At 37.0% G+C, this 23,765-nt stretch overlaps 1 protein-coding gene across 2 annotated transcripts in view; it reads right to left on the bottom strand.

Annotated features, from left to right (window-relative positions):
- Positions 1-18,826, bottom strand: part of LOC110464314 (golgin subfamily A member 4-like) — a 39,836-nt gene extending 21,010 nt beyond the window's left edge. For both annotated transcript variants that reach the window (XM_021519464.1, XM_021519465.1), the window contains exons 1-12: positions 18,674-18,826; positions 16,517-16,690; positions 15,585-15,851; positions 15,047-15,094; positions 14,322-14,477; positions 11,601-11,750; positions 10,464-10,604; positions 9,375-9,609; positions 8,372-8,550; positions 7,666-7,785; positions 6,672-6,851; positions 953-5,945 (exon numbers count right to left, since the gene is read on the bottom strand). In XM_021519464.1, coding sequence (XP_021375139.1) covers positions 953-5,945; positions 6,672-6,851; positions 7,666-7,785; positions 8,372-8,550; positions 9,375-9,609; positions 10,464-10,604; positions 11,601-11,750; positions 14,322-14,477; positions 15,047-15,094; positions 15,585-15,851; positions 16,517-16,690; positions 18,674-18,754 — 6,724 coding nt within the window. In that variant the 5' untranslated portion in view covers positions 18,755-18,826. The remainder of the gene's footprint in view (positions 1-952; positions 5,946-6,671; positions 6,852-7,665; positions 7,786-8,371; positions 8,551-9,374; positions 9,610-10,463; positions 10,605-11,600; positions 11,751-14,321; positions 14,478-15,046; positions 15,095-15,584; positions 15,852-16,516; positions 16,691-18,673) is intronic.
- Positions 18,827-23,765: the final 4,939 nt, after the last annotated feature.

The raw sequence follows: 23,765 nt of genomic DNA, 5'->3' as shown, positions 1-23,765 counted from the left end.
CCATGATTAAGCAATCATGTTACAAAATGGCCACCATGGCTGCCATGATGAATTTTTGACGGGGCTGAAAAATAACAACACTTTGTCGGCTTCCTTTCCTTAACATTCCCACCAATTTCTAGCTGAATGGCACCAGTGGAACTGGAGAAGAAGTTTAAAATGTGTTTTTTTGTGATGGCGGCTTTGGCGGCCATTTTGGATTTTGGACTGATCCGAAAAAATAACAACACTTGGTCAGGAACATCTCAGGATCATTTCAGGCAAGTTTCAGCTCAATCCCACTGATGGAACTTGAGAAGAAGTTTAAAATGTTGAAAGTTTACGGACGGCGCAGGGCGCACAGCGGACGACGACGACGGACAAAGCACGATGACTATAGGTCATCCGGACCCTTTAGGTCAGATAACCTAGAAATTAAAAATCTCATAAAAACTCTTCCCACGTATTTTATACTAAGTATAATATGACTTCCCAGTCGGGCTTTCACAGTATCTATATTCTGGCAGATCAGTTTTAGTCTTTAAGCAGCAAATCTTAAGCCACATTAGACAACTACATATATATACCTGTCTATCTATAAATAATATCACAGTATACTGTGAAACCTTGATATAATGTCGTTTCATTTGCCACCTAGTATATAAACCGCCAACATATTTCAATGTCCTTTTTCTTGTTTTCTTAATAGTTCCTTTATACATGTACATTTCCCAATCTTTTGCCAAACTCTTTTATAATGCCAAAATATCTGTGGAAAAATTGTGGCATTGTAACAAAGTTTTACTGTACATGTACTTCTGAACCAGACCAACCTATAAAGCTATCGTACCACTTCCCCGCCCAGACCTTCCTTTATTACTATGTATACTTGCGCTCCTTTATAAATTACCTATCTACCGGAATGTCATCAGAAACATGTATACATTTTACACAGCAAAAATCAAGATCTTACCAACAGCTTCGGTGAATGTGTTTTCAAACTCGCGATCCTTTGCTCCCAATTTCTTATCAAACTCTTTCACCAACTGTTTGATTTTGGACCCGTGTTCGTTTTCCTTATCCTGAATCAACTCTCCATAGTGCTGTTTCATCTTTTCCAATTCAAATGCATGTTCAGTTTTTAATTGATCTAACTCTTCTTCTGTTTCAATTTTAAAACTGTGGAATTCTTTCTCGACTTTCTTGCTAGAGTTTTTTAATTTCTTTATCTCGGAATCGCTACTTTCTGTAACTGTCCTATTCTCGTCCTCCAGTTTTTTCACACGCGTTGTCAAATTTTCACAATCTTGTTCTAACCGGTTCACATTTTCTTGTAACATCTGTTCTGTGGATTGACTAGATTCACTCATCTGTAACTGTTCATGAACCAGCGATTCACGTGATGATTTTTCCTGTTCATACATTGTCTCTAGCTGCTGTTTTTCCTTTTGTAATTGTGACACAACACTTTCTTTTTCGGCTTTTTCAGTGTCCAACGCCTGCTGCAGATCGAAACATTTCGACTCTGCCACAGTTAGTTTCTCACTACACTCGGATAATTTCTGGTCCAATTCCCCGACCGTGCCTTCCTTTTCCTTCGCTAACTTATCACGCTCCTCCTGAAGTTGACGTTTAATCTGTGATATGTATGCCTCCGCTTTCTTCTTATACTCTGCCACTTTACTGGCATTCTCTGCTTCAAGACTTTTGGTCAATTCATCAATTTGTTTGCTAGTTTGCTCCTTTAATTCTGTCACAGTTTTGTCTATATGGTTTTTCATTTCTAGTCTCTCTCGTTCAAAGTCTTCCAAAAGTGTCCCCTTTGCTGTTTTCTCAGTTTCCAAATCCTCGGACAATTTCTGGTGATGACTTTTTTCTCCCTCCAAATCTTCCACTAATTTTGTTCTGTCTGTTTTCTCTTGTTCAAGTTCTTGTGTTAATATTTCCTTTTCGCGTTTTACTATTTCACACTCCTCAGCCAATTTCATATTGTCCGACTCATACTGTGCATTGAGTTCAGTCACTTGATCGTGGAAACTTTTTTGGAGCTCAACGCTCTTGGCTTCAATGTCTGCTTGTTTTTGTACGATTTCAAATTTCTCACGTTCATGCTTTTCCCTCATTTCTTCCTTCTCCTTTTGCAGTGCTGTGACCCTTTCCTCCAGCCCATGCGAAGCACCACTCACATCTGTCAAACTTTTCTGTAAATTTTCAAAATCTCTTTGAGTACTAGCACATCTTTCCTCAGACGTGGACAAACGTTCTTTCAACTGGGAATTATCTTTTTCTAAATCACAAACCTTTGTTTCACAATCCATTTTTTCTTGTTGCGCAACAGATATTGTTTTCTCACATTCTTGTACCTTGGAGGTAAATTCCTTTTCCAAATGGCCGAGTTTGGTTTCCATGGCAACACACTGCTCTTCCTTCGCAGAGAGATTTCCTTGCAGCTGTGTTAGTTCAGATTTGAATTTAGATAACAGTTCATTTTTCTCTCCAATTTCTTTTTCCAGATCAATTATAGCAGTCCTATTGGCTCCGGATGATTCTTGTAGTTGGAGCAGCTTCGTATTGGCCAGAACAAGCTCTGACGATATGTCATCTTTTGCTGCTACTTCTGATTGGTGTTTTTCCGCCGCAACTTTCAAAGCTGTTTGTAATTCCTCGCACTCATTCCTAGATTTCTCTGTAAGTGATGCCATGTTTTCCTCGTTCTTTGTTTTAAACTCTTTCAGTTTCGACTTGTATGTGTTTTTCAACTCTTGGAACTTTGTTTTCCAAGTCTCGACCATTTTCTCTTTCTCCTCCTCAAAATGTTTGTTTTGTTCAATATTCTTGTCCTCTGCCTCCCGAACCTTGGTTTGAAGTGACGTCTGCAGGCCATCGGTGGTCATCTTTGCTTGACTTTCAGCATCCAGAAGTTGCTGTTTCAACATCTCTCTCTCTTTGCCAAAAACTGTTTCTTGGGAATCCAGTTTTATTTTCAACTTTTCAATCTGATTTTCATAATTCTGGATACATTCGTGTAGCTTCTCCTCGGTTTCTGTCACTTTGTTACGTAACTGCGTCAATTTGGCCTGGAGTTCCTCGTCGTTTATCATCATGTCTGACAATTTTTTCTCGTATTCTGTCTTCATCTCTTCCATTCTACACTCGTGATCACTCTGAACTTGTTTTGACATTTCTTCAAATTTGGCTTCCCTTTCTGCTAGACTGGAACTACTATCTTCAACCTGTTGTCTTAACTCTGTCAACATTTTATTAAATTCCTCAGACTGTTTTTCATTTGCAGCCTTCATTTCTTGCACCGTTTTATCGGCTTCATCAGTGAGCAATTGAATTTTGTCATCTTTGCTTTGGGAACTCTCACTAAGTTCTCTCAGCATTTCTTCCATGGATTTGTTAGCCGTTTCTAGCTGTGTTAATCGTTCGGCTGATTGTGTCAACACATTTTCCTTTTCCTGGCTTTCCTGTTCATGTTTCTCCGACACTAGGACCAGCTTTTGGTTGAGTTCCTGGATATTTCTTTCCAGGGACATTTCACGTTCCTTGCCTCGTGTCTCAGTCTCACCTAAGAGAGTGACTTTTTCTACACATTGCTGTTCCTGATCTTTTAATCTTTGGCTCAAATTTTCTTTTTCAGACTCCATAGCAGCAAGTTTATTAGAAAGCTCTTGAAGTCTAGAACCAGAATCGGAACTCTCCTGTCTTACAGATTCCAATGTCTTCTCTTGTTCCTCCTTAAGCTCCCTCAACTCATTTTCTTTCTTTTGTAAAGACACTCCTAAATTGTCTCTCTCAGTGACCAATGTCTTTACCTGGTCTGAAAGCTCTTGTTGCTTAGCACCAGAATCAGAACTCTCCTGTTTTAGAGATTCTAAAGTCTTTTCATGATTTTCCAGAACGGTTTTCATTTCTTCTTCTTTTTGTTGTATAAGTTCTTTCAAGGAATTTTCACCTTCCACTTTCACTCTTTCAAGTTCTGCTCTTAATTTCTCTACTTGCTGTTCATAATCAGTCATTTCAGTCCTGTGTTTCCGATTCATTTCCTCAAGTTCACTTGAATGAGATGTTTTCAATGAATTCACAGTATCATCATGATTCTGTGTCAATTCCTTCACTTTCTGATCAAAGATTTCTTGCTCGGTATTCACTTTCTGATGCCATTCTTCGTTCAAGGTTTGAATTTCTGTTTTGTGTCGGTCTTCAATCTCCAGAATCTGTTGAGCTTTTGTGCTTTCCATACTCTTCATAACATCATCCATTCCCAGCTCTTTCTGTGTAGTCAAGTCCGATAAAGTACTTTGAAACTCTGATTCTTTTGTCGCTAACTTTTCCTCAAACATCTTCTTCATTTTCTTCATCGCCTCCTTCATTTTTGTTTGTTTCTCCTCAAATTTCACCTTGAAACTCTCTTCCAGCGATTTCATATTTGACCTTTCCTTTTCAATCTTTTCCTCCAACTCTTTGACACGAATACTGTGCTGGTTTGTCAATTCATTTTTTTCCTCTTCAAATTTTCTTTTCACTTCGTTTTGTTTTTCCTCCACCTCCTCAAGATGCTTTTGTGTCGTCTCGTCCAGATTATCCTTCAGCTCTTTTATTCGTCCTTTAGCTTCCACCCTCAACTGATTGAATTTATCCTTAACGCTCTTCATTTCTGTTTCCTTCTCTTCAAACATCTCTTCCTTTGATTTAACGATGGCTTCTAATTCTGCTACCCTGCTTTCTAAAGACAAAGAACTACTAGACGTCTCCTGCACTATGACTTTTGTAGCCGTCAGTTCCTCTTCCCGAACAGCCAAAAGCTCATCCTTTTCTTTCACCATCGTTTCCCTCTTATCCAAATCTTCCTGTAATTTCAAAACCTTCTCTTCTATTGACATTTTCTCTTCTATGATCTGCTGCTGACTTGTATTAAACAGCTCTTGTGTCTCTTTGACTTTTGTGTTTAATTCCTCGTTGGTTTTCGATGACTCACTCAACGAACTTTCGAAGGTTCTGATCTTGTCCTCGAGCTGTTGGTTCTCCGCCTTTACTCGCAGGTATTTGTCGTCACACTCCTTCAAGATTTGGCTTTCGTCCTCTGCCACTTGATGCCAGTGCTCTGCGTTCTTCTGGGCTTCAACCAGCTGTGCTTGAAGTAGCTGAAGCTCTTTCTCTTTTTCGTTCAACTGATTTGTGATATGTTTCAAGCTTTCGTCCGACGATTCCAAAATGGCAGACATAGTATTATTATGTTCTTGAAGAGTCAAGTCATATTTCTCTTTCCATTCGGCTTCAATTTTGTCTTTCTCAGCTCGCAGCTGTTGTACTTGACTAAACAATTCCTTGTTCGTTTTCTCTGCTTTTTCGAGATTTGCTTGGGACTCTTTAAGCTCCTCTTTAAAATAGGCCGACTCATTTTCCATATCTGTCTTGCTTTTCTGACATTGTGCTTTAAGATTTTCGAGATTTTTGCGAAGTTTATTGGAAACCTCTGCTTCTTGCTGCAGCCTCCTTTCAAGATCTGTTTTGTTACATTCAAATTCTTCCTTCAAAGTCTTGATCCCATCCTCTTTAGCTGCCACTTCACTTTTCAGCTGTTGCATATTTTCTGCCAACTTTTCCGCTTGCTGGTTCCGTTCTTGTAACAGCTGCTCTAGGTTTTCTTTCGTAGTTTTGACCTGGTTTTTGTAGTACGCTTCAATCTCTTTTGCAGAACCTTGAAGCGAGTCTTCGTGCAGCCTTGAGTTTTCCTCCAATGCGGAAGAGTGTTGCTCAGTTAAAGCCTGGACCTTTTCCATCAACTGTGTTTGGTGTGCAGCTTCTGTGGTCGATAGTGTTTCGGAATGTTGTGTCTTTAAAGCTTCTATTTCTGCCTGGAATGTCTGATGTACTATTGTCAGTTGCTTTTCCAATGCTTCACGCTGCTGATTCAGGTCTGCAGCCAGTTTGGTGAAAGTTTCCTCCTTCTCAGAGATGTTCTAAAATTGATTGAAAGTACATTTACTAAAATATATTAATTACCTCTGTCAATTTGAAACTAATCATTACAATCAGATGTAAAAACAGTGTTTTTTTTAAAATTCTATCACAGATGATAACATATTTCATAACTCAAATTCTAAAATCCAAACCAATCACTCTCGATTTACATAGCTCGCCTTTTTATTTTGTTAATACTGATAATTTCAATCCAGAAAGAACATTAAGAAATATAAAACTCTAGTAAATTGTAAAATTCCACTTCCTGTAATTCCAGAACTGAGGCTTCAGAATTAAGTATATCCCTTACTAAGACTATAAATTCTGTCATTCCAGACTTAAAATTTCAATAATTCTAGTACTACTCCAGTAGTAGACTAACAAGTTCTGTAATTCGTGTCCTCACTTAAGAATCTTATAATTCCAGTCTTGAGACTTCTGAATTCCATTATTCATGTTGTAATACTTTCAAATTCTATATAATTCCACTCCTTAACTCCAACTTAAATTTTGTAATTCCAGTTTTAAGACTTCAAATTTTGGAAATTCCAGTCATAATGCTTCATGATTGAATTATTCCAATAGTACAGAACTATTAACAGTTATAAGACTTTAATCCTGTAATTGAAATCCCAAGAAATTCCGGTAATTCCATTACTTAGGTTCTCTGAACTTTGGTAAATCCAGACTATTGTAAAGAGTTGTTGTTCTTAACAGATTTTTACCTGTTTCAACTGTTTGACCTCAGCCTGTAGTTGCTCCTTGATGCCACCCTGTTGGGAGAGAGCAGCCATTTTTTGTAGGTCTTTCTCCTCGTTGCTAAGTTTCATCTCTTCCTCCTTCTCAAACAGACGGCGATGGATCTGCTCCTGTAACTGGCTTAGCTCATGGTCCTTCTCCTGTACCTGTGATAAGGTCAACATAAGGTCAGGGTCATTTAATTTGAACTTTCATTCCATACAAAACTTCAAGGTAAAATCAACAGATACAAGGTCCCCCTTCCAACCCCATTATTAACATGTACTTTTAAGAACAATATCAAGACGGTGTGGCTTGATTTTGTTTAACGTCCTATTAACAGCTAAGGTCATTTAAGGACGTGCTTCAATGTGTGTTGTGAAAGCGTGCATGTGTGCATGTGTGCTGGAGACAGGGTATGTTGGTGTACTTGCTTCCTTGTGATAGTGCGGATCTGATGCCGACTTTATAGTACTATATCACTGAAATACCATGCGGACTGGCAGTGGGTGAACCAGTTGTTGCCATTACCCTCAATTCAAGATTGAATCCACAAATTTTAATTTCTTTTACTGTTTGACTATTATCTTTAACAGATCCTCTGTGCTACCAGTCAAATGATAGCTGTTATGCTAATATGGTATACTCGGAAATTTTTGACACAGTTAAACTTTCACCTTTATCGCCCACCGTAATGAAGGGGAATTTATAAATACAACGAATATAAGTAAACCACATAATATAAATAGTTATTAAATGTGAAGGGCAAAATTAAAACTGCACTAATATTGATTTCATGTGCGAAGGGTGAAAGTTTCGCCGGGCGAAAAGTTTCCCAGTATACAGTACCTTTCTTAAAAATTATTTGAATTTTTTTTTTTTTTCTTTATTTGAAAATTTTGAAGAGAATTTGGGAACAGGTTTGAAACTTGGTACAAATTGGCCCCTAGACAAAATAAAAGCTCCTTCTGTGGACTTTACCTTAGCAGTGAGGATTTCCTGGTGAAGGCGGGTCTGTTCCTCCATCTGTTTATGCCAGTAGTCATCTCTCTCCTGTCTTACACTCTCCACGGAGGCGGATACTTTCTTCTCGGTCTCTTCCTAAAATCATAAAATAATTTAATTGAGGAATCAGTTGAAAATCTTCTGGGTTTCATAGGACACAAATCATTCTCGTTTCGGAATCAGCTAAAATTTTGCTCTGCCTCCTAGGGCAGACACAAAATAATTTCATTGAGAAATCAGTCAAAAATCTGCTGTCTCCTCGAGACATGTACAGACACAAAACATTCTCATTTAGAACAAGTCAAAAATCTGCCAGATCCCGTACTATAGACATAAAACATTTTCATTGAAAAATCAGTTAAAAATCTGCTATTTTTTCTCCAGTCACATACAAAAACTTTTTATCTTCAAATAGAAAATGCTATACATAAACCCCCACTCTTCTAAAATATGGTACATCGGTCATTTTTTGTCTGTTACCTGTTTTAAAATGACTCAAAAACTTTGGAGTCGGAAGAAAGATAGCAGAATAGGTCAGGAGACCTGGAAAATATGTACAATTTTTTCCCCAAGGGAAGTAAGACAATCTAGATAAACCTGCAGCAATTCTGCAGAAATGTTCAGATTTACTTTCGGAAAGTATCAGTTGATCTGTAGCTGAACCATGAAAACAGCTCAGTACCTGAAGACAAGTGACTGCTGCAGATTTGGCCCGCGACAGCTCATGTATGAGATTCTCTTTCTCGTCCTCCACAGCCTTCTCTGTCTGTTGTACTCTCTCCTCCATCTCCACCGAGACCTTTCTCTTCTCCTCTTTCAACTTTCGAATTATCTCCCTTGATTTTTCCAGATTGTCGTGCACTGAAAACAAGACAGAACTTAAAACAATTGTGTAGATGTTTGTAATATAACATTTCTATGTAAAGATGCATATTACCTCACATCATACAAGGTATCTCTCATAAATAACCTCTTGCTTTAGGAAGCCGAGATGGTAAAATGGTCATACCTAGTTTCTTGTGTTTCTCGACTTGGTGTTTTGGTGTCAGAGATTGTGATCATGAGCACAATGCTCCGAAAGGGTATAAGTCATAAATTGTCTTTCTTAATAATTAAGTTGTGTTTCAATGTTAAGTATTACATTAATAAACACAACCTTTCATATATAAAAATGTAATACAACCTCAATGTATATGAACTACCTGTCATAGATCGTGTATTGTGTATACAACTATACATTGTGATCCAGGTACTAATATCTTACAATAATCCTTGATCATGTAGAGGGTACCAAGCTGTTGACCATCCCAACATCAAAGCTCTTTTGTCAAGGAGGCCAATGTAGCAAAATGGTCGCAATCACAAGTATTTCTTGGATAGGTGGTTTTGAGTTTGAGGCCAGGACGAGGCATGCAATAGTACTAAGTTGTGTTCTTTTGTCATTTGTGTATCTATGTTTTGTCGAAACTATGTGATATAATTCCATAACTTTATACATACATGCCTGTATGTAAACATCAGAAGAAAAATATCAAATAAAAACGATAAGAGACTGGCAGATACAAAACCAGGAACCAAATTTATCTCTTTTTCCTATTTCAATTCCAATTAAAAATAATAATAACACAACAAATGGAAAAACAATTGATTTCAATCCCTAATACAGTGTTTGCAGTATTAATCACCTTGTTTCTCCAGTTTCTCTGTCTTTTCCCCAAGAGCCTTGTTGTCCACCTGTAGGACTTGACACTGGCTGCGTATGTCCGACAACTCTTGATCCTTCAGCTCCAGCTCCTCGTGGACCTGTTTCTTGACCTCTGCGATGGCGAGCTCTCGGTCAGTCTCCAACTGTTCTATCACTTTCCGTGCCTCCTTCATTTGGTTCTGCAGTTTGGCAATAGCCTCAGGATTGGCAGACATCTGTAATTTTTCAATTGTATGTTTACAATTATGGCCTTTTCTTAAGGTCAATGAATGGTTTTGTCAACAGAATACTTTGTCTTGGTCAACATAACATTTCCAGGTCCATATTTACCGAAAATCTCATATTTCATTAGTCACTTAAGTTTTTTTTATTATTAAACAAGACAGGACATTTGAAAATTGTCAGGAGAAAAATTACTGTGTTACGGAGAGACCATTGTGATGTTACAATTCAAGTGACGTCACAAAGTAAATATTGATCCAAGAAAGAGTTGTGTCATCTAACATATTCAGTAATTTCTGGTCATTAAATCTGTTTAAATTCATTAAACCCTTTCACCCCTATGTAACTTTAGTAGACTCTACCATGCATTGATCTGGATGACTCCATTATGGTCTACAGTGGTGAAAGGGTTAAAGGACAGAAATTCTTTGATAATAATTTATGAAGGTCCTATACTATATATATATATATATATAATTTTTGTCATCTAATATCAGATTGCATTTTTGTATATATGCTTACAAACATATTCAATGATGCACAATATCAACAAAATCATGTAGTATTTATCAAGAAATTAATTAATCTGGACATTTTCCAATAAATGTTCCTGTAATCAATTGCCAAAACTGTTTTTACCAGCATAACTCAATATTTCTGAGAAAAAATCCATACCTACTATTGTATGTATTTTTCAGTACAAATTAATCTAAAACCAAATTAAGGGGAGGTTACTGTAAGTACAGAAAAATACAGTTTCTACTATTTTGCCTGCTGTTGGACAGGGATCCTTTAAGAGGTTCGACTGTATTATGATATACTGTCGTAGCCTTTATTTTATACAAACCCTGAGTTTGTCTGTCTCCCTGTTCTTTTCTTCCATCTGTTTTTGAAGATGTTCCTTTTCCGTTGTCAGTTGCACTGCTTTTTCTTTATTGGCCTTGATGGTTTCCTTACAGCGATTCAGCAGACCTTCAAGCCTCTTCACCTGTTGTACCAGGACAGACATATCTTATTTTTCTAGTTGTAAACAGTTAATCTGGGATGATAAATGAGGAACACCACATCATGGCTGTTTCTATAAAAGCGGACATTTTTGCAGGTGGAAATGCTTCTGCTTTTGCATTGAGTAAGATGAGTGGGAAATATCCACGAACGAGTATAAATTTATAGATTATAAACATTATGGATAAATAGAATATACAGATTTTAGAACCAATCTGTGATTTAAATTTCCACATCATGATATGTTTAAAGGGTAACGATACCAAAATATCAATATGCAAAAGTTTTCACTTTTACAGAATTGATCAGACTTGGGAATTCCATTAAGAGAGAAGGAAAGATAAAAATAAAATTCAACAAAATCCAGGATAGTTCACCCCCGGACTCTTGATTTGTTCAGGGGGGAATACCCATAAAATTTAATTGAGAAACCTGATTGTGTATAGAAATAATTTATTTTTAAGTCCTTAGGTATGGTAAGATTTTTTTACAGAGATAGCGCTACCTCAGCATTTTTGAGAAGAAAAATTTGTCAATGAAATACAAATATCTATAAGACATGAATGCAAAGCTCCTTTGCAAATTCTTGTGTTGCTTTTTTTAAAAAATTTGGACCGATAGTATTCTTTAACTTGACGTTCGGTTTCAAAAAATCTCATCTCATTCAAAATGGTAAACAAATGATTTTATTTTAACATTGTCACTGAACTAGTAAAAAAAATCTGTTACTTAGCAATAATGACCTAAACCTTGACCTTGGAAATCTGAAATACTTACTCCTTTGAGGTACTCTTTTATTATCAGACTTAACCTTTAAAGGATGAAATAATTAAGTTATCTCCCCTTGATTAAAATATATTTACTTTAGGCCATCTATACTGAAGGCCTGACATGTACAGAATACTATGTGATAGTAATGAATTGTCTACAAGCTCCTGATTGAGGCAAAGACACTATTTAAACTAACTCTCCTACTAACCTTCTCTGTTAGCGTTTTAACGTCACCATCCTCTGCTTTACCCCCGTCTGCAGGTGTCGGAGAGTTAGGTACAGATTTTGGCTTCTCTTTAGGTTCCAGTTTCTTCAGCAATTCTGGATTCAACTCCTTGCCCTCCTTAAGTAGACGCACCTATAAACCATGATAGTATTTATTTGTAAAATATTGAATACTTTCTTCATGATAACAAGATCCAAATGTTGGACACAAATTAAACAGAATTAAAAGTTGATGAGGGTTATTCTGTCTGGTATCAAATGTACTTGAGGCTATTTTAAAGCTGACAGTGCAAGTTTGGAAACAAGAGCTTACATGATGTCAGGTACATGTATCTGCGTTTCCCTGAAATTAGCATACTTGCTTCTACCTGACATTAGCATAACTGAGTTTATCTGAGATTATTGAGCTCAAGTATACCTGATGTTAGCATACCTGTGATTTACCTAACATTAGTGTACCAGTGTTTGCCTGACGTAAGCGTACCTGTGTATACCAGACATTAGCGTACATGAAAGTAGTGTACCTATGTTTACCTGGAAGTAGTGTACCTGTGTATACCAGACAGTAGCGTACCTGTGTTTACCTGACAGTAGCGTACCTATGTTTACCTGACAGTAGTGTACCTGTGTTTACCAGACAGTAGTATACCTGTGTTAACCTGACAATAGTGTACCTGTGTTTACCAGACAGTAGTGTACCTGTGTTTACCTGACAGTAGCATACCAGTGTTTACCAGACAGTAGTGTACCTGTGTTTACCTGACAGTAGCATACCTGTGTTTACCTGACAGTAACATACCTGACAGTAGTGTACCTGTGTTTACCAGACAGTAGCATACCTGACAGTAGTGTACCTGTGTTTACCGGACAGTAGCATACCTGACAGTAGTGTACCTGTGTTTAGCAGACAGTAAAATACCTGACAGTAGTGTACCTTTTTTTACCTGACAGTAGCATACCTGTGTTTACCTGACATTAGTTTACCTGTGTTTACCCGACAGTAGCTTACCTGACAGTAGTGTACCTGGGTTTACCCGACAGTAGCATTCCTGACAGTAGTGTACCTTGTTTTACCTGACAGTAGCATCCCTGTGTTTACCTGACAGTACTTTACCTGTGTTAACCTGACAATAGTGTACCTGTGTTTACCTGCCAGTAGTGTACCTGTGTTTCCCTTACAGTAGTGTACCTGTGTTTGGCAGACAATAAAATACCTGACAGTAGTGTACCAGTGTTTACCCGACAGTAGCTTACCTGACAGTAGTGTACCTTTTTTTACCTGCCAGTAGCATACCTGACAGTAGTATACCTGACAGCAGTGTACTTGTGTTTCCCTGACAGTAACATACCTGACAGTAGCATACCAGTGTTTACCAGACAGTAGTTTACCTGTGTTTACCTGACAGCAGTGTCCCTGTTTGACCCTGACAGTAACATACCAGACAGGAGCATACCTGACAGCAGTGGACCTGTGTTTACCAGAGAGAAGTATACCTGACAGTAGTGGACCTGTTTTTACCTGACAGAAGCATACCTGACATTAGTGTACCTGGGTTTACCCGACAGTAGCATTCCTGACAGTAGTGTACCTTGTTTTACCTGACAGTAGCATACCAGTTTTTACCAGACAGTAGTGTACCTGTGTTAAGCTGACAGTAGCATACCTGACAGCAGTGTCCCTGTGTTTCCCTGACAGTAGCATCCCTGTGTTTACCTGACAGTAGTGTACCTGAGTTAACCTTACAGTAGCATACCTGACATTAGCGTACCTGTGTTTACCTGACAGCAGTGTCCCTGTGTTAACCTGACAGTAGCATACCTGACAGCAGTGTACCTGTGTTTACCAGAGAGTAGTATACCTGACAGTAGTGTACCTGTTTTTACCTGACAGTAGCATACCTGACATTAGCGTACCTGTGTTTACCAGGCAGTAGCGTATCTGATGGTAGTGTACCTGTGTTTACCAGACAGTAGTATACCTGACAGTAGTGTACCTGTGTATACCAGACATTAGCGTACCTGTGTATACCTGACAGTAGTGTACCTGTGTTTACCTGACAGTAGTGTACCTGTGTTTACCTGACAGTAGCGTATCTGACAGTAGTATACTTGTTTTTACCTGACAGTAGCATACCTGACATTAGTATACCTGACAGTAGTGTACCTGTGTTTACCTGACAGTAGCATACCTGACAGTAGCATTCCTGACAGTAGCATACCTGTGTTTGCCTGACAGTAGTATACCTGACAGTAGTGTACCTGTTTTTACCTGACAGTAGCATACCTGACATTAGCGTACCTGTGTTTACCAGACATTAGCGTACCTGTGTTTACCTGACAGTAGTGTAACTGACAGTAGTGTACCTGTGTTTACCTGACAGTACCATACCTGTGTTTACCTGACAGTAGTATACCTAACAGTAGTGTACCTGTGTTTACCAGACAGTAGTATATCTGACAGAAGTGTACCTGTTTTTACCTGATAGTAGCATGCCTGAAATTAGCGTACCTGTGTTTACCAGACAGTAGCGTACCTGACAGTAGTGTACCTGTGTATACCAGACATTAGCGTACCTGTGTTTACCTGACAGTAGCGTACCTGACAGTAGTGTACCTGTGTTTACCTGACGTTAGCGTATCTGATGGTAGTGTGCCTTTGTTTATCTGACATCAGCATGCCTGTGTTGACCTGACGTTAGCGTACCTGAGTTTGGAAAACTTTCATATGCTCATCCTTTTCATCTAACATCAGTCTGTAGTTTTCCTCTAAGTCACGCTTGGCCATCACATCTAACTGGATCTGCTCCTTTAATTCAGAGATCCTTCTGAACGCCCGATCTTGAGTCTGTGTCAATGTGTTCTAAAAAATAAAAATAAATTGTACTACATACATCAACCACAAACAAAACAGTAAATCACTTGACATGTTTTTTAGAGATATAGATTTTCCTTCAGAGTTTGTGACAAATTTCATCACAAATCCTAATTGATCTTACTGTTCCTCTTGCTAATTAAAATCTTGTAAAATCCTTTGAAGTGCAATCATGAAAATGAGTTGATTTAAAGTAATGTGAAGATTAACTCCAATGCAATGCAGGTTAGTGTCTTTTAAAATAACAAAAAAATGGATGCCCTGATGGTATAGCCAGGTGATTCAAAGGACAAAGTAAAATTGGAACACATTTGGGACTAACATGTTTAACACTATATCAGCCTAAATGTTGACTGTATTGAAAATATTTATGGTTTATTTTCGGTAAGAGCCTTCTAAATTCAAATAAACTACTGCCTTGTTGGTGTATATGTTTTAAGGACAAAAAAAATAAGAACACACTGACATGTATCATAATCGTTTGACTGCACTAGAAATATTTACATCTTGGTTTTATTCTAAGAGTATATATTAGGGAAATCTGTGGTTTTGTTTACCTTAAGCTTGTCTCTTTCTTGGGCCAAGTCTTTGTATATATTGGCGACCTGTAAAAAATAATTACCGTACAAGTGTTATAATGATCCATCAGTCAGGAATATTGAAAAGAAGTTTTTAGTTAACACTATCACCCTAGGTAACGTTAGCAGACTCTACCATACATTGATCTGGATGAGTCCAGTATGGTCTACAGTGGTGAAAGGGTTTAGAAATACTGTTTACATTCATAATACAAAAGATAATGTTTTGGTAAATATATATATATGCAATAATGCACAAGACCAAATAGAAGAAATGTTTTGTTTTCTGTTATCCTATCTACCCTTATATTACCTGCCCACCCTGAACGTTTTCTGACAAACTTCAAGGGTACACTGTTAAAGTCCTATCTTATGTTTTTTCAGACATGTTACTGAAAACGAACAAGTTTTTCAAGTGCCTTGAAATTGTTTTTTATACCCCTTTACATAGTACCATATCAAAAAATATTTGAACAAAATTCTCAAATGACTGATTGATTCAGTAAATTAGACTTACTTCCATAAATTTACTTTTATACTTGATAGATCGACGTTCAAACTTGCGGACAACCATATACAAGTCGTCCTTCGTGTATCCGTCCAGGTTTGACGTTTCTTCAACCTCACTCTCAACATCGGATGGTAACTGGTAATAGTGCTGAGATGTGATATTAGTGTTGAAAAACGAGCTGTCGCTTGTTACAGAACTTATAGATGAGGTACGCGATCGTGACATCCTCGGCGTGTCGTCGTGTCCTGGCAGGGAGGACAAGGCCGAGGTGAACTAAAATGGAGAGACAGATGTTTACTTGTTGATTGTTACTGACACAAAATCTATTGGTATTGGTAGATCCATGTTTTGAATAAAAGGTTTGAAACATATTATTATGTGTGAAAGGCATTTTTTTTAGTAAAGCCAAACTGTTTGTACATACAATAAAAATAAAAGAGTTTGATTTCAGATTTTTGTCTTTGTTCATTTTTTATTTACTTTGAGTAATTTCCCTTCTCTACAGAAAATGGGAAAACAAAATGGATGTTTTCACATAGAGTTAATTCCCTTGTCAAAATAATCATCTCTCATTTTAATGGCCAGCATTGTTTTGCCTGTAGAGTTACTTCCCTTGTCAAAATTATCATCTCTCATTTTTATGTCTAGCATTCATAATGTCAATGATTTACCCGTGGAGTTACTTCCCTTGTCAAAATAATCCTATCTCATTTTAATGTCCAGCATTTAAAATGTCAATGTATTATTGCATGTAGAGCTACTTCCCTTGTCAAAATAATCATATCTCATTTTAATGTCCACCATGTATAATGCCAATGTATTGCTTGAGAGTTACTTCCCTTCTCATTTTGATGTCCAGCATTTAAAATGTCAACGTATTTCTGTTAACCAACTTTTAATAATTCTATACGGTGTAAAGCTAATAATGTTTAACCTACATCTGTGGAATTATCTGGAGTATCTTGCAGTGGAATGTCGACAAGTTGTCCCACAGCCGGGTTACCAGGCGTGGCCCCCATCGACGTGTCAGGTGTTGCCTTGGAGTTGTTGACATTCTCGGCTTTCTTTGGTGTGCTTTCGGCTATGGGCTGCGGACTCTGTGATAAATCCTCCTACAATGACAATGTTGTACAGACAATTCAATTGCAATCAAACACAAAAAACTGATTATCACATACGTGTGATCATGCAGTGCCAATTCTCAGCAATGAAATTATGATCATTGATGGTCAAAAGGATGGTCAAGCTGAAAATGAAAAGATTGTTTTTTAAATAGGACAAAACCCATTTTCACCATTTTTTAGAGAAAAAAAAGTCTTTAAGAGATTGAAAATAAGAGTAAAAGCTAAAAAGTTGAAAATTAGATTAGGTACATATAGATTATTTCATTTTAAAAACATTTATGCATGAAAGTCGTTCAACTTCTTTGGCTGCTGAAAAGGTGTCAGAAATGTTATTCCTGGCCTAAATGCAACNCCCCCCCCCCCCCCCCCCCCAACTTTCCCACATACAAATATATTGGAACTGTAATAATTCTTTAGCTACATGGTTATAGTCATGAGCAGTGTATACTGTATATAGAGCTATATTGTGTTTGTGTATTGATATGTCATTGTGTGGTTAGTAGGAGTGGAACGGGTAACCGTGTACCCAGTTGCAGTTCGGTTATGAGGACTATCCAGTTAGTAAGTCTACGTACCCGAAAACCTTCCCAAAATGTTGGGTCAATATTTATTGGTCTTCCCAGTCAGAAAGGTTTTTTCTGACTGCTGTTTGACAGACTTCGAAAAACACTTGTGATCAGTATATTTGCTCTTGTGATCAGTATACTTGCCATACCATCGAGTGTATGCAATAAACTAACATAATAAAACGACCGACGTTTGGTTGAACAATGTTGACAACACATGAGTGTAAAGTGAAACTACGGAAATTTCCCAGTCGGGAGGCTAGCAATATGTAGCCTATTCATAAAGATTTTGAGAATTTGCAATGTTTTACAAAGACTAAGTATTAAGTTATCTTTTATTATGCATTTAGTGAATTAAGTAATCATATTTTTATCAAAATAAAGGACTATTGGTTGGTGTACCGGTATTTATTTGCACAAAAAACACAGTTACCCCGTTTTGGTTCGGATAACCGACTAGCATTATTTCTAATTGTCGCAGCCCTAGTGGTTAGTTAAATTTTGGTAGCAGGAACAGGTTTGTCGTGTCTTGTGAGACAGCCATTTTTGTATTATGATATTATTAATATAAATAGCAATGCCACCTAGTGGCAGGGAGTTGGAAAATTCCCTTCGGGTTACTTTTAGGCATACAGGGCATGCATCCTAATTATATATAAGGTTTGGTAATTTCATGTGGTCTTAAACGAGGGTCAAGTAGGTTATAACAGGGTCTACAGTCCCTAGTTAATCATGATCAGGGATTTGGAAGTCTTGTGTCAGTCCTGGGGAAAGTTTTGACCAAGTACCTGGCCAGGTGCCCACCAACATTTTGAACAATATCTTTTAATACATATTTCCTAGTGTATTTTCATTTTGTCACATATCAACCGACAGAACACAGGAGTGGTTACGTGGAAAAATAAAATATATTACTATTTATGTAAGAAAACTGCTACATTTTAATATCTAAACCAAGATATTTATAAAGTTATAAAATAAGGGTTCAAGCATTTTGAGAGAAGTCACAGATCAATGTGCTCTAGACCATGAACACCAAATAAGAAGGCCACTGTGTTCATCATCAAAATATGTAGGAGTAAAGATCGAAACTGGTAGCGCAGGTAAGTGATCATGAATTATTCAAGAAAATTTGGCCGGCTTCGGACTTGAGCAAGTTGAGGAACGGTCAGCTAGAAGCTATGAGATACATTGCGACAAATAAGCAAGTACATGGACATAAGAACAACCTTTCGATCTCCAGCGAGAAAAAAAACACCCATTTAATCATACTGTAAGACATACATATGACACGAAGACAAATCGAGATGAAGCGTCGATAGTGAAAGTTGAGTGGGGGGAGCAATGTCAACACATCAACACCTGTTGTACAACCGGGATCGATACAACTCGATTCTACTGTTACCTTTGATGCAGTACCAAGGGCTCCCTTAAGGGGTGTCTGAGCAACCCCCTGCTCAATCCTGTTTCGTAATTTCTTGAACATAGCTGCAATGTTTTGGTTGGAAGGCAGGTTACATCTCTCCGTCTTTCATTTCTTCTGTCATGCGCATGTTCGCCTCGGACACGTTTGCTAATCCTGGTCTTTGAGATGTTTGAAATGTGACAAGTTGCCGGGAAGTTTTAAATGGGAATGACCACAGGTGCCGTAGTATACGTCTCTGTTGAGAATTCAACCACATGATGAAGGTTTGGACCTCACATGACGTAGATATACCGATCCCCAACCAGAGACGCATAGTTCAAATGCTACTGGCTTTATATGTCTCTGTCCCAACTAGTTTAGGTCAAAATATAGCTGTAACAATTTATCATGTCCTTGTCTTGAATAAATCCTTTAACATATTTATTTAAATATAATTGTACTTATAAATATATATCCCATGTATTTAACACATATATACATAGTAGGGCCGATTTCACTTGGGTAAAATCAGAAATCGACCTGGCCGATTTAACCAAATACCCTTGTGTTGGGAATTACGCAATGTACTTGACGTAAATTCAATTTTCTAACTTTGCAGGAATATTTCATCATAAATATTTTCTTTATGTACATTTATCAAGTAATTGAATAGGTAATGGTGTATACAAATATTTTTTTGTTTATTAATGAATAATAGCTATATTTAAGAGAGGGGTTAAAACATATACCGTTTGATGGGTGAATAATTAGATATGTTCATGAGAATGAAAGATACGATAACACAAATCAAGACATACCATACCGGTATAACTGTTTTGAAATATTCAGTTTACAATTTTTTATGAAGGTATAAGTTTCCATGAACCTCAGATGAATTACGTAAATAACAGATAATCAATCTCCCGCCAAATATTTAGACAATGCTGTATTACGACGTCATTATTTTCAAGGGCGACAGTGACACGTCACAATACTGAAATTACCTATGCCCATTGTTTGTTGTTTTTTAAAAAGCAATGATAAAACAAATCTCGAAAATTTTATTGTATACATGTATGCTACGCCACTGGCAATTGATTAAAAATTGAGTCGAATTAACGTAAGCCATTTCTTAATAATATGCGGGAGATGTGCGATTAAAATTGACAAAAAACCGGTACAATAATTCACACTCAAAATGAGCAGCAACCCAATTATTTTTCCCCAGTTATTAAAACTTGAAACATTGAGAATAAGTATGAATATAGAGGGAAGTTGATAATTTCGATATTTTTATTCTTTCTGCCAAGTTGTTTAGGCGTCCGACATTCTGCGATCACTAGCCCTCCACCACTGGGTCGCGGGTTCGAGGCCTACGTGGGTTCGCTTCAAAACCGAAACGCCCAAAGCTGTTAACATTGTAATACTAATATATACGTCTCTGATGAAAGTCACTTATTTGACAAATTTTAAAGTGAAATATCTACCTTTTATGTAATAATCGTAAAGATAAGAATTAAAAAAATAAGATCTGTTGCAATTCGTTTGATGTTTAGGACATTATTCTTGTGCCGTAGATCGATAACTTACCATATCTACAGTATGTATGTTAGGCATGTATTTCTATATTTTAGATAATACAATAAGTGTATAAGATAATTAGATTGTATACACGCGTGCCCTCGATCGAAAAAAATAAAAATCCATTTTGTTGTTTGTGTTGCAAAAGAGAGTGTGTACTTATATTTGTATATATAGATCCTCTTCTTTTTCCACATAAGTATTATTTTTATTTTTCATTACCAAATTATAAAAAAAAATAACTATAAAAAAATCAATCGTGTTCTGCCAAGTTACATTCTACCTGAGACGTATATAATATGTAATATTTCAAACTAACTTTATCAGTTTCGTTCTTCATCGTGGAAAATTTGAAATAGCTGATATTCATGCTGATAAATGTTTAGAGGGTACGAACAGTATGTTTACTCCCCAACTGATGAAGCCCGGGCCGAAAATGCTTCTAATGTAATGGCACATAATTAGGCATAGCTTTTATTTTTCACAAATTGACTGACGATCTCTTTCATCAATACGCAAACTGATAACTATTAAATTAAAACAAAAATTAATGCCAATTGAGTGAAACTGACAATAATTACCGCCACTTTCATATACGATCAGAACTCGTTCAATATAGGTCCGTAGCGGTTGTGGCGATAAAGAATTTTAAGGCGAAACAGATTTTGGGGCGTTATGGTTGTCATACTTGGGGCGAAATGAACTGAAAATTGGGGCGATGTAAAACAAAGTTGAGGCGAAATGGTCGGGGGCGAAACGGTTTTGGGGCGAAACGTCTGTAATTCGTCGCCAGGTCGGTGGTTTAAAAAACACAAACAAACAAAAAACAAACTTTATGCAATCAAGAGAGTTTAATGAAGTTTACAAATGTACTTCTTTCATTTGTACAATAATAATTACAATAGTTAAGAATCTTGTAGAGGGAGAACCTGTCCGTTCAAGTCTCACAGTAATTTTTCATTGCAACACCTGATCAGATATACTGTGCATAACATGTATGGTCCGTCATTGTTCGCTGTGTTCCTGACCTTCATCTGTCGGGTGATGCAGTTGTACTGTTTATAACGTGATTCTTTGACACTGCTTTTAACGTATTTTATGTATGCATATTTTCCTCTAAATGGATCCTTATTCATTTCCCCGTTATTTATCCCGAGGACATTGTTTAATCTACATACTAACTCCAGGTACCCACTTGCCCACCTGCTGACATCCTTTTGGTGTCATACCTGGACAAAGGTATAAAGGTGTGTATTGGGCATCCCGCTGTCAGCACTGAACACAGGTGTGTTTAGTTGTTATTAACCTGTACACAAATTTCACACCCTAGTAATCTGAGGGAGTATATCGAGATGATTTTCCTATGTGTATATATTAACATATGGAGTATTGTTTTTCATTTTAAATACCATAATTCAATTATGTTTTCGAGATAAATATAATTTAGCATCGCATACGTAAGTATTGTATAAAATTAAATATGTAACTGTTTGTCGGTATTTTGCTGTTTATTTGAATTGTCGACGCAACACCATCCTCAATATCCAGGGTTACACTCACTTTCGCTCTCTTTACCCCTGGAATCATCTTCGCTAGCCAAGGGTTACGAAATCCGGTACGATCTACATACTCTTTACTGGAATGTGCAGCACCTTGTAGATGAGACGAGAAGACTTCACATCAAAGGAATCTCGCGGTCGCGTAACGGTAAAAAAATGACAGGCGTTGAAGTCGGTAATCAAATAGCTAGTTGCATGCCTTCAATTTTGCTATGACATGAGCGTAACCCCTGGATATCGAGGATGGACTTTAGAAAACCCTGCCAAATCCCCTATACTTAACCTCATGCGAACCTTAAAATTCCAGCTTGATAGAAATACTTTAAAATCACATTTATAAGACCTCTACTTGAGTATGGAAATATAGTTTGGGGGAACATACCGAATGAGTTGGGAAAGAAACTTGAAAACCTCAATATTGAAGCCGCTCGAATTGTAACAGGTGCAACTAAATTAGTAAGTATTGACAAACTTTTCAATGAATCAGCTTGGGTCAGTTTATTCGATCGGAGGCAAAATCATAAAATTATCCAGTTCCATAAAATGTTCTATCAATATATACCTGAATATATATATAGCCTTATCCCAAGTACTGTATCGGAAGGTGGAATAGTCTTCCACAAAATGTACGATCAAATCCGTCTACTTCTGCTTTAAAATACTATACTGACAAGCAACATACTAAGAAAACGCCTACCTATTACAACGTTGGTACCTATATCACACACGAATACGAACGGACTGTAGCTCCTTAAATGGTCATTTATTTGCTAAAAATATTGCTCCATCTCCAGTATGCGTGTATGGTGAAGTCGAAGACAATACACATTTTTTTTATTGGAATGGACGCTACCTACAATGTTTGCCCATAATATTACTTTGGATTTATTATTATTTGGAGATGATTCGTTTTCATTGGCTGAAAATAAGTTAATATTTCTAGCTGTACATAATTATATTCTTAAAACTGGCAGATTTTCTATAACTGAATAATATGACATGTAAACTTGTACAATATATATCTTACCCCAACCACCTTACTCTAAGGAAGTTTAAACTATTGTTATTTCCATTAATTATTGGTATATATTATTCCGTCTTTTCGTATTGCAGAGTTATCTTCTCTTGTGAGTATGTATTGATTGTTACGTCATTTGTTTGTGAGAGTAACGTCATCAATTTTTGAGAAAACGACGTAATTTTCTCACACAAACTAATGGCGTAACAATCAATACCTGCTCACAAGAGAAGATAACTCTGCAATACGCAAAGACAGAATAGGTTTACATAAGTGTCTGTGACACTTGTTCCTATTTCCCTTTGTCTTTTATGTTCATTGTAATAACAGTCCTGCCTCCCCACCCTGTTATGACCGATATGACACTGGCTAGACCAGTCCGACCACACGAAATAACCAAAATATACGGATGTGAAATTGTGGTGTAATTGATTGTAAAAGTGTAGAAAAAAACCCGTCTGACGCAGCAGGAATTCATGGCTTCCAGACTGTCAATGTGAACAGTTGATAAATCAAACTTCGGAAAGAAACGGATAGCTATCGTTCCTGGCACAACATCAATTTACGTGAATCGTTATTACCTGAACTTGAAGAAAGACGATCAGACGCCCAACTTTCATAACTCAAATCAACTATAAGACAAAATTATTAAAAACTGCAAATAACAACACACAATTCTTGGAACAACCTGTGCAAATATATTAGAAATACTCCAACCTTAATCGATTCTTTTGGGAAATTATTAGCTTTGAAGGACTTTCGATAAAGTTAATATCCGACTATAAAATTAATATGAGAAATGGATATTGACCGAGACGAGATGAACTTATCTTTTTTTATATATATTTAAACAAGGCGGATGATAAGTAAATTGTCAAAATTCTGTATTTTTCAGAGAGCATTGTATCTAAAAATAGAAACAACGAGTCAATAT

Source organism: Mizuhopecten yessoensis, unplaced genomic scaffold (assembly GCF_002113885.1).
Source record: "Mizuhopecten yessoensis strain PY_sf001 unplaced genomic scaffold, ASM211388v2 scaffold10985, whole genome shotgun sequence".
Taxonomy (NCBI): domain Eukaryota; kingdom Metazoa; phylum Mollusca; class Bivalvia; order Pectinida; family Pectinidae; genus Mizuhopecten; species Mizuhopecten yessoensis.
Note: the sequence above shows the minus strand (reverse complement) of the source record. Positions and strands in the feature narration are given on the sequence as shown.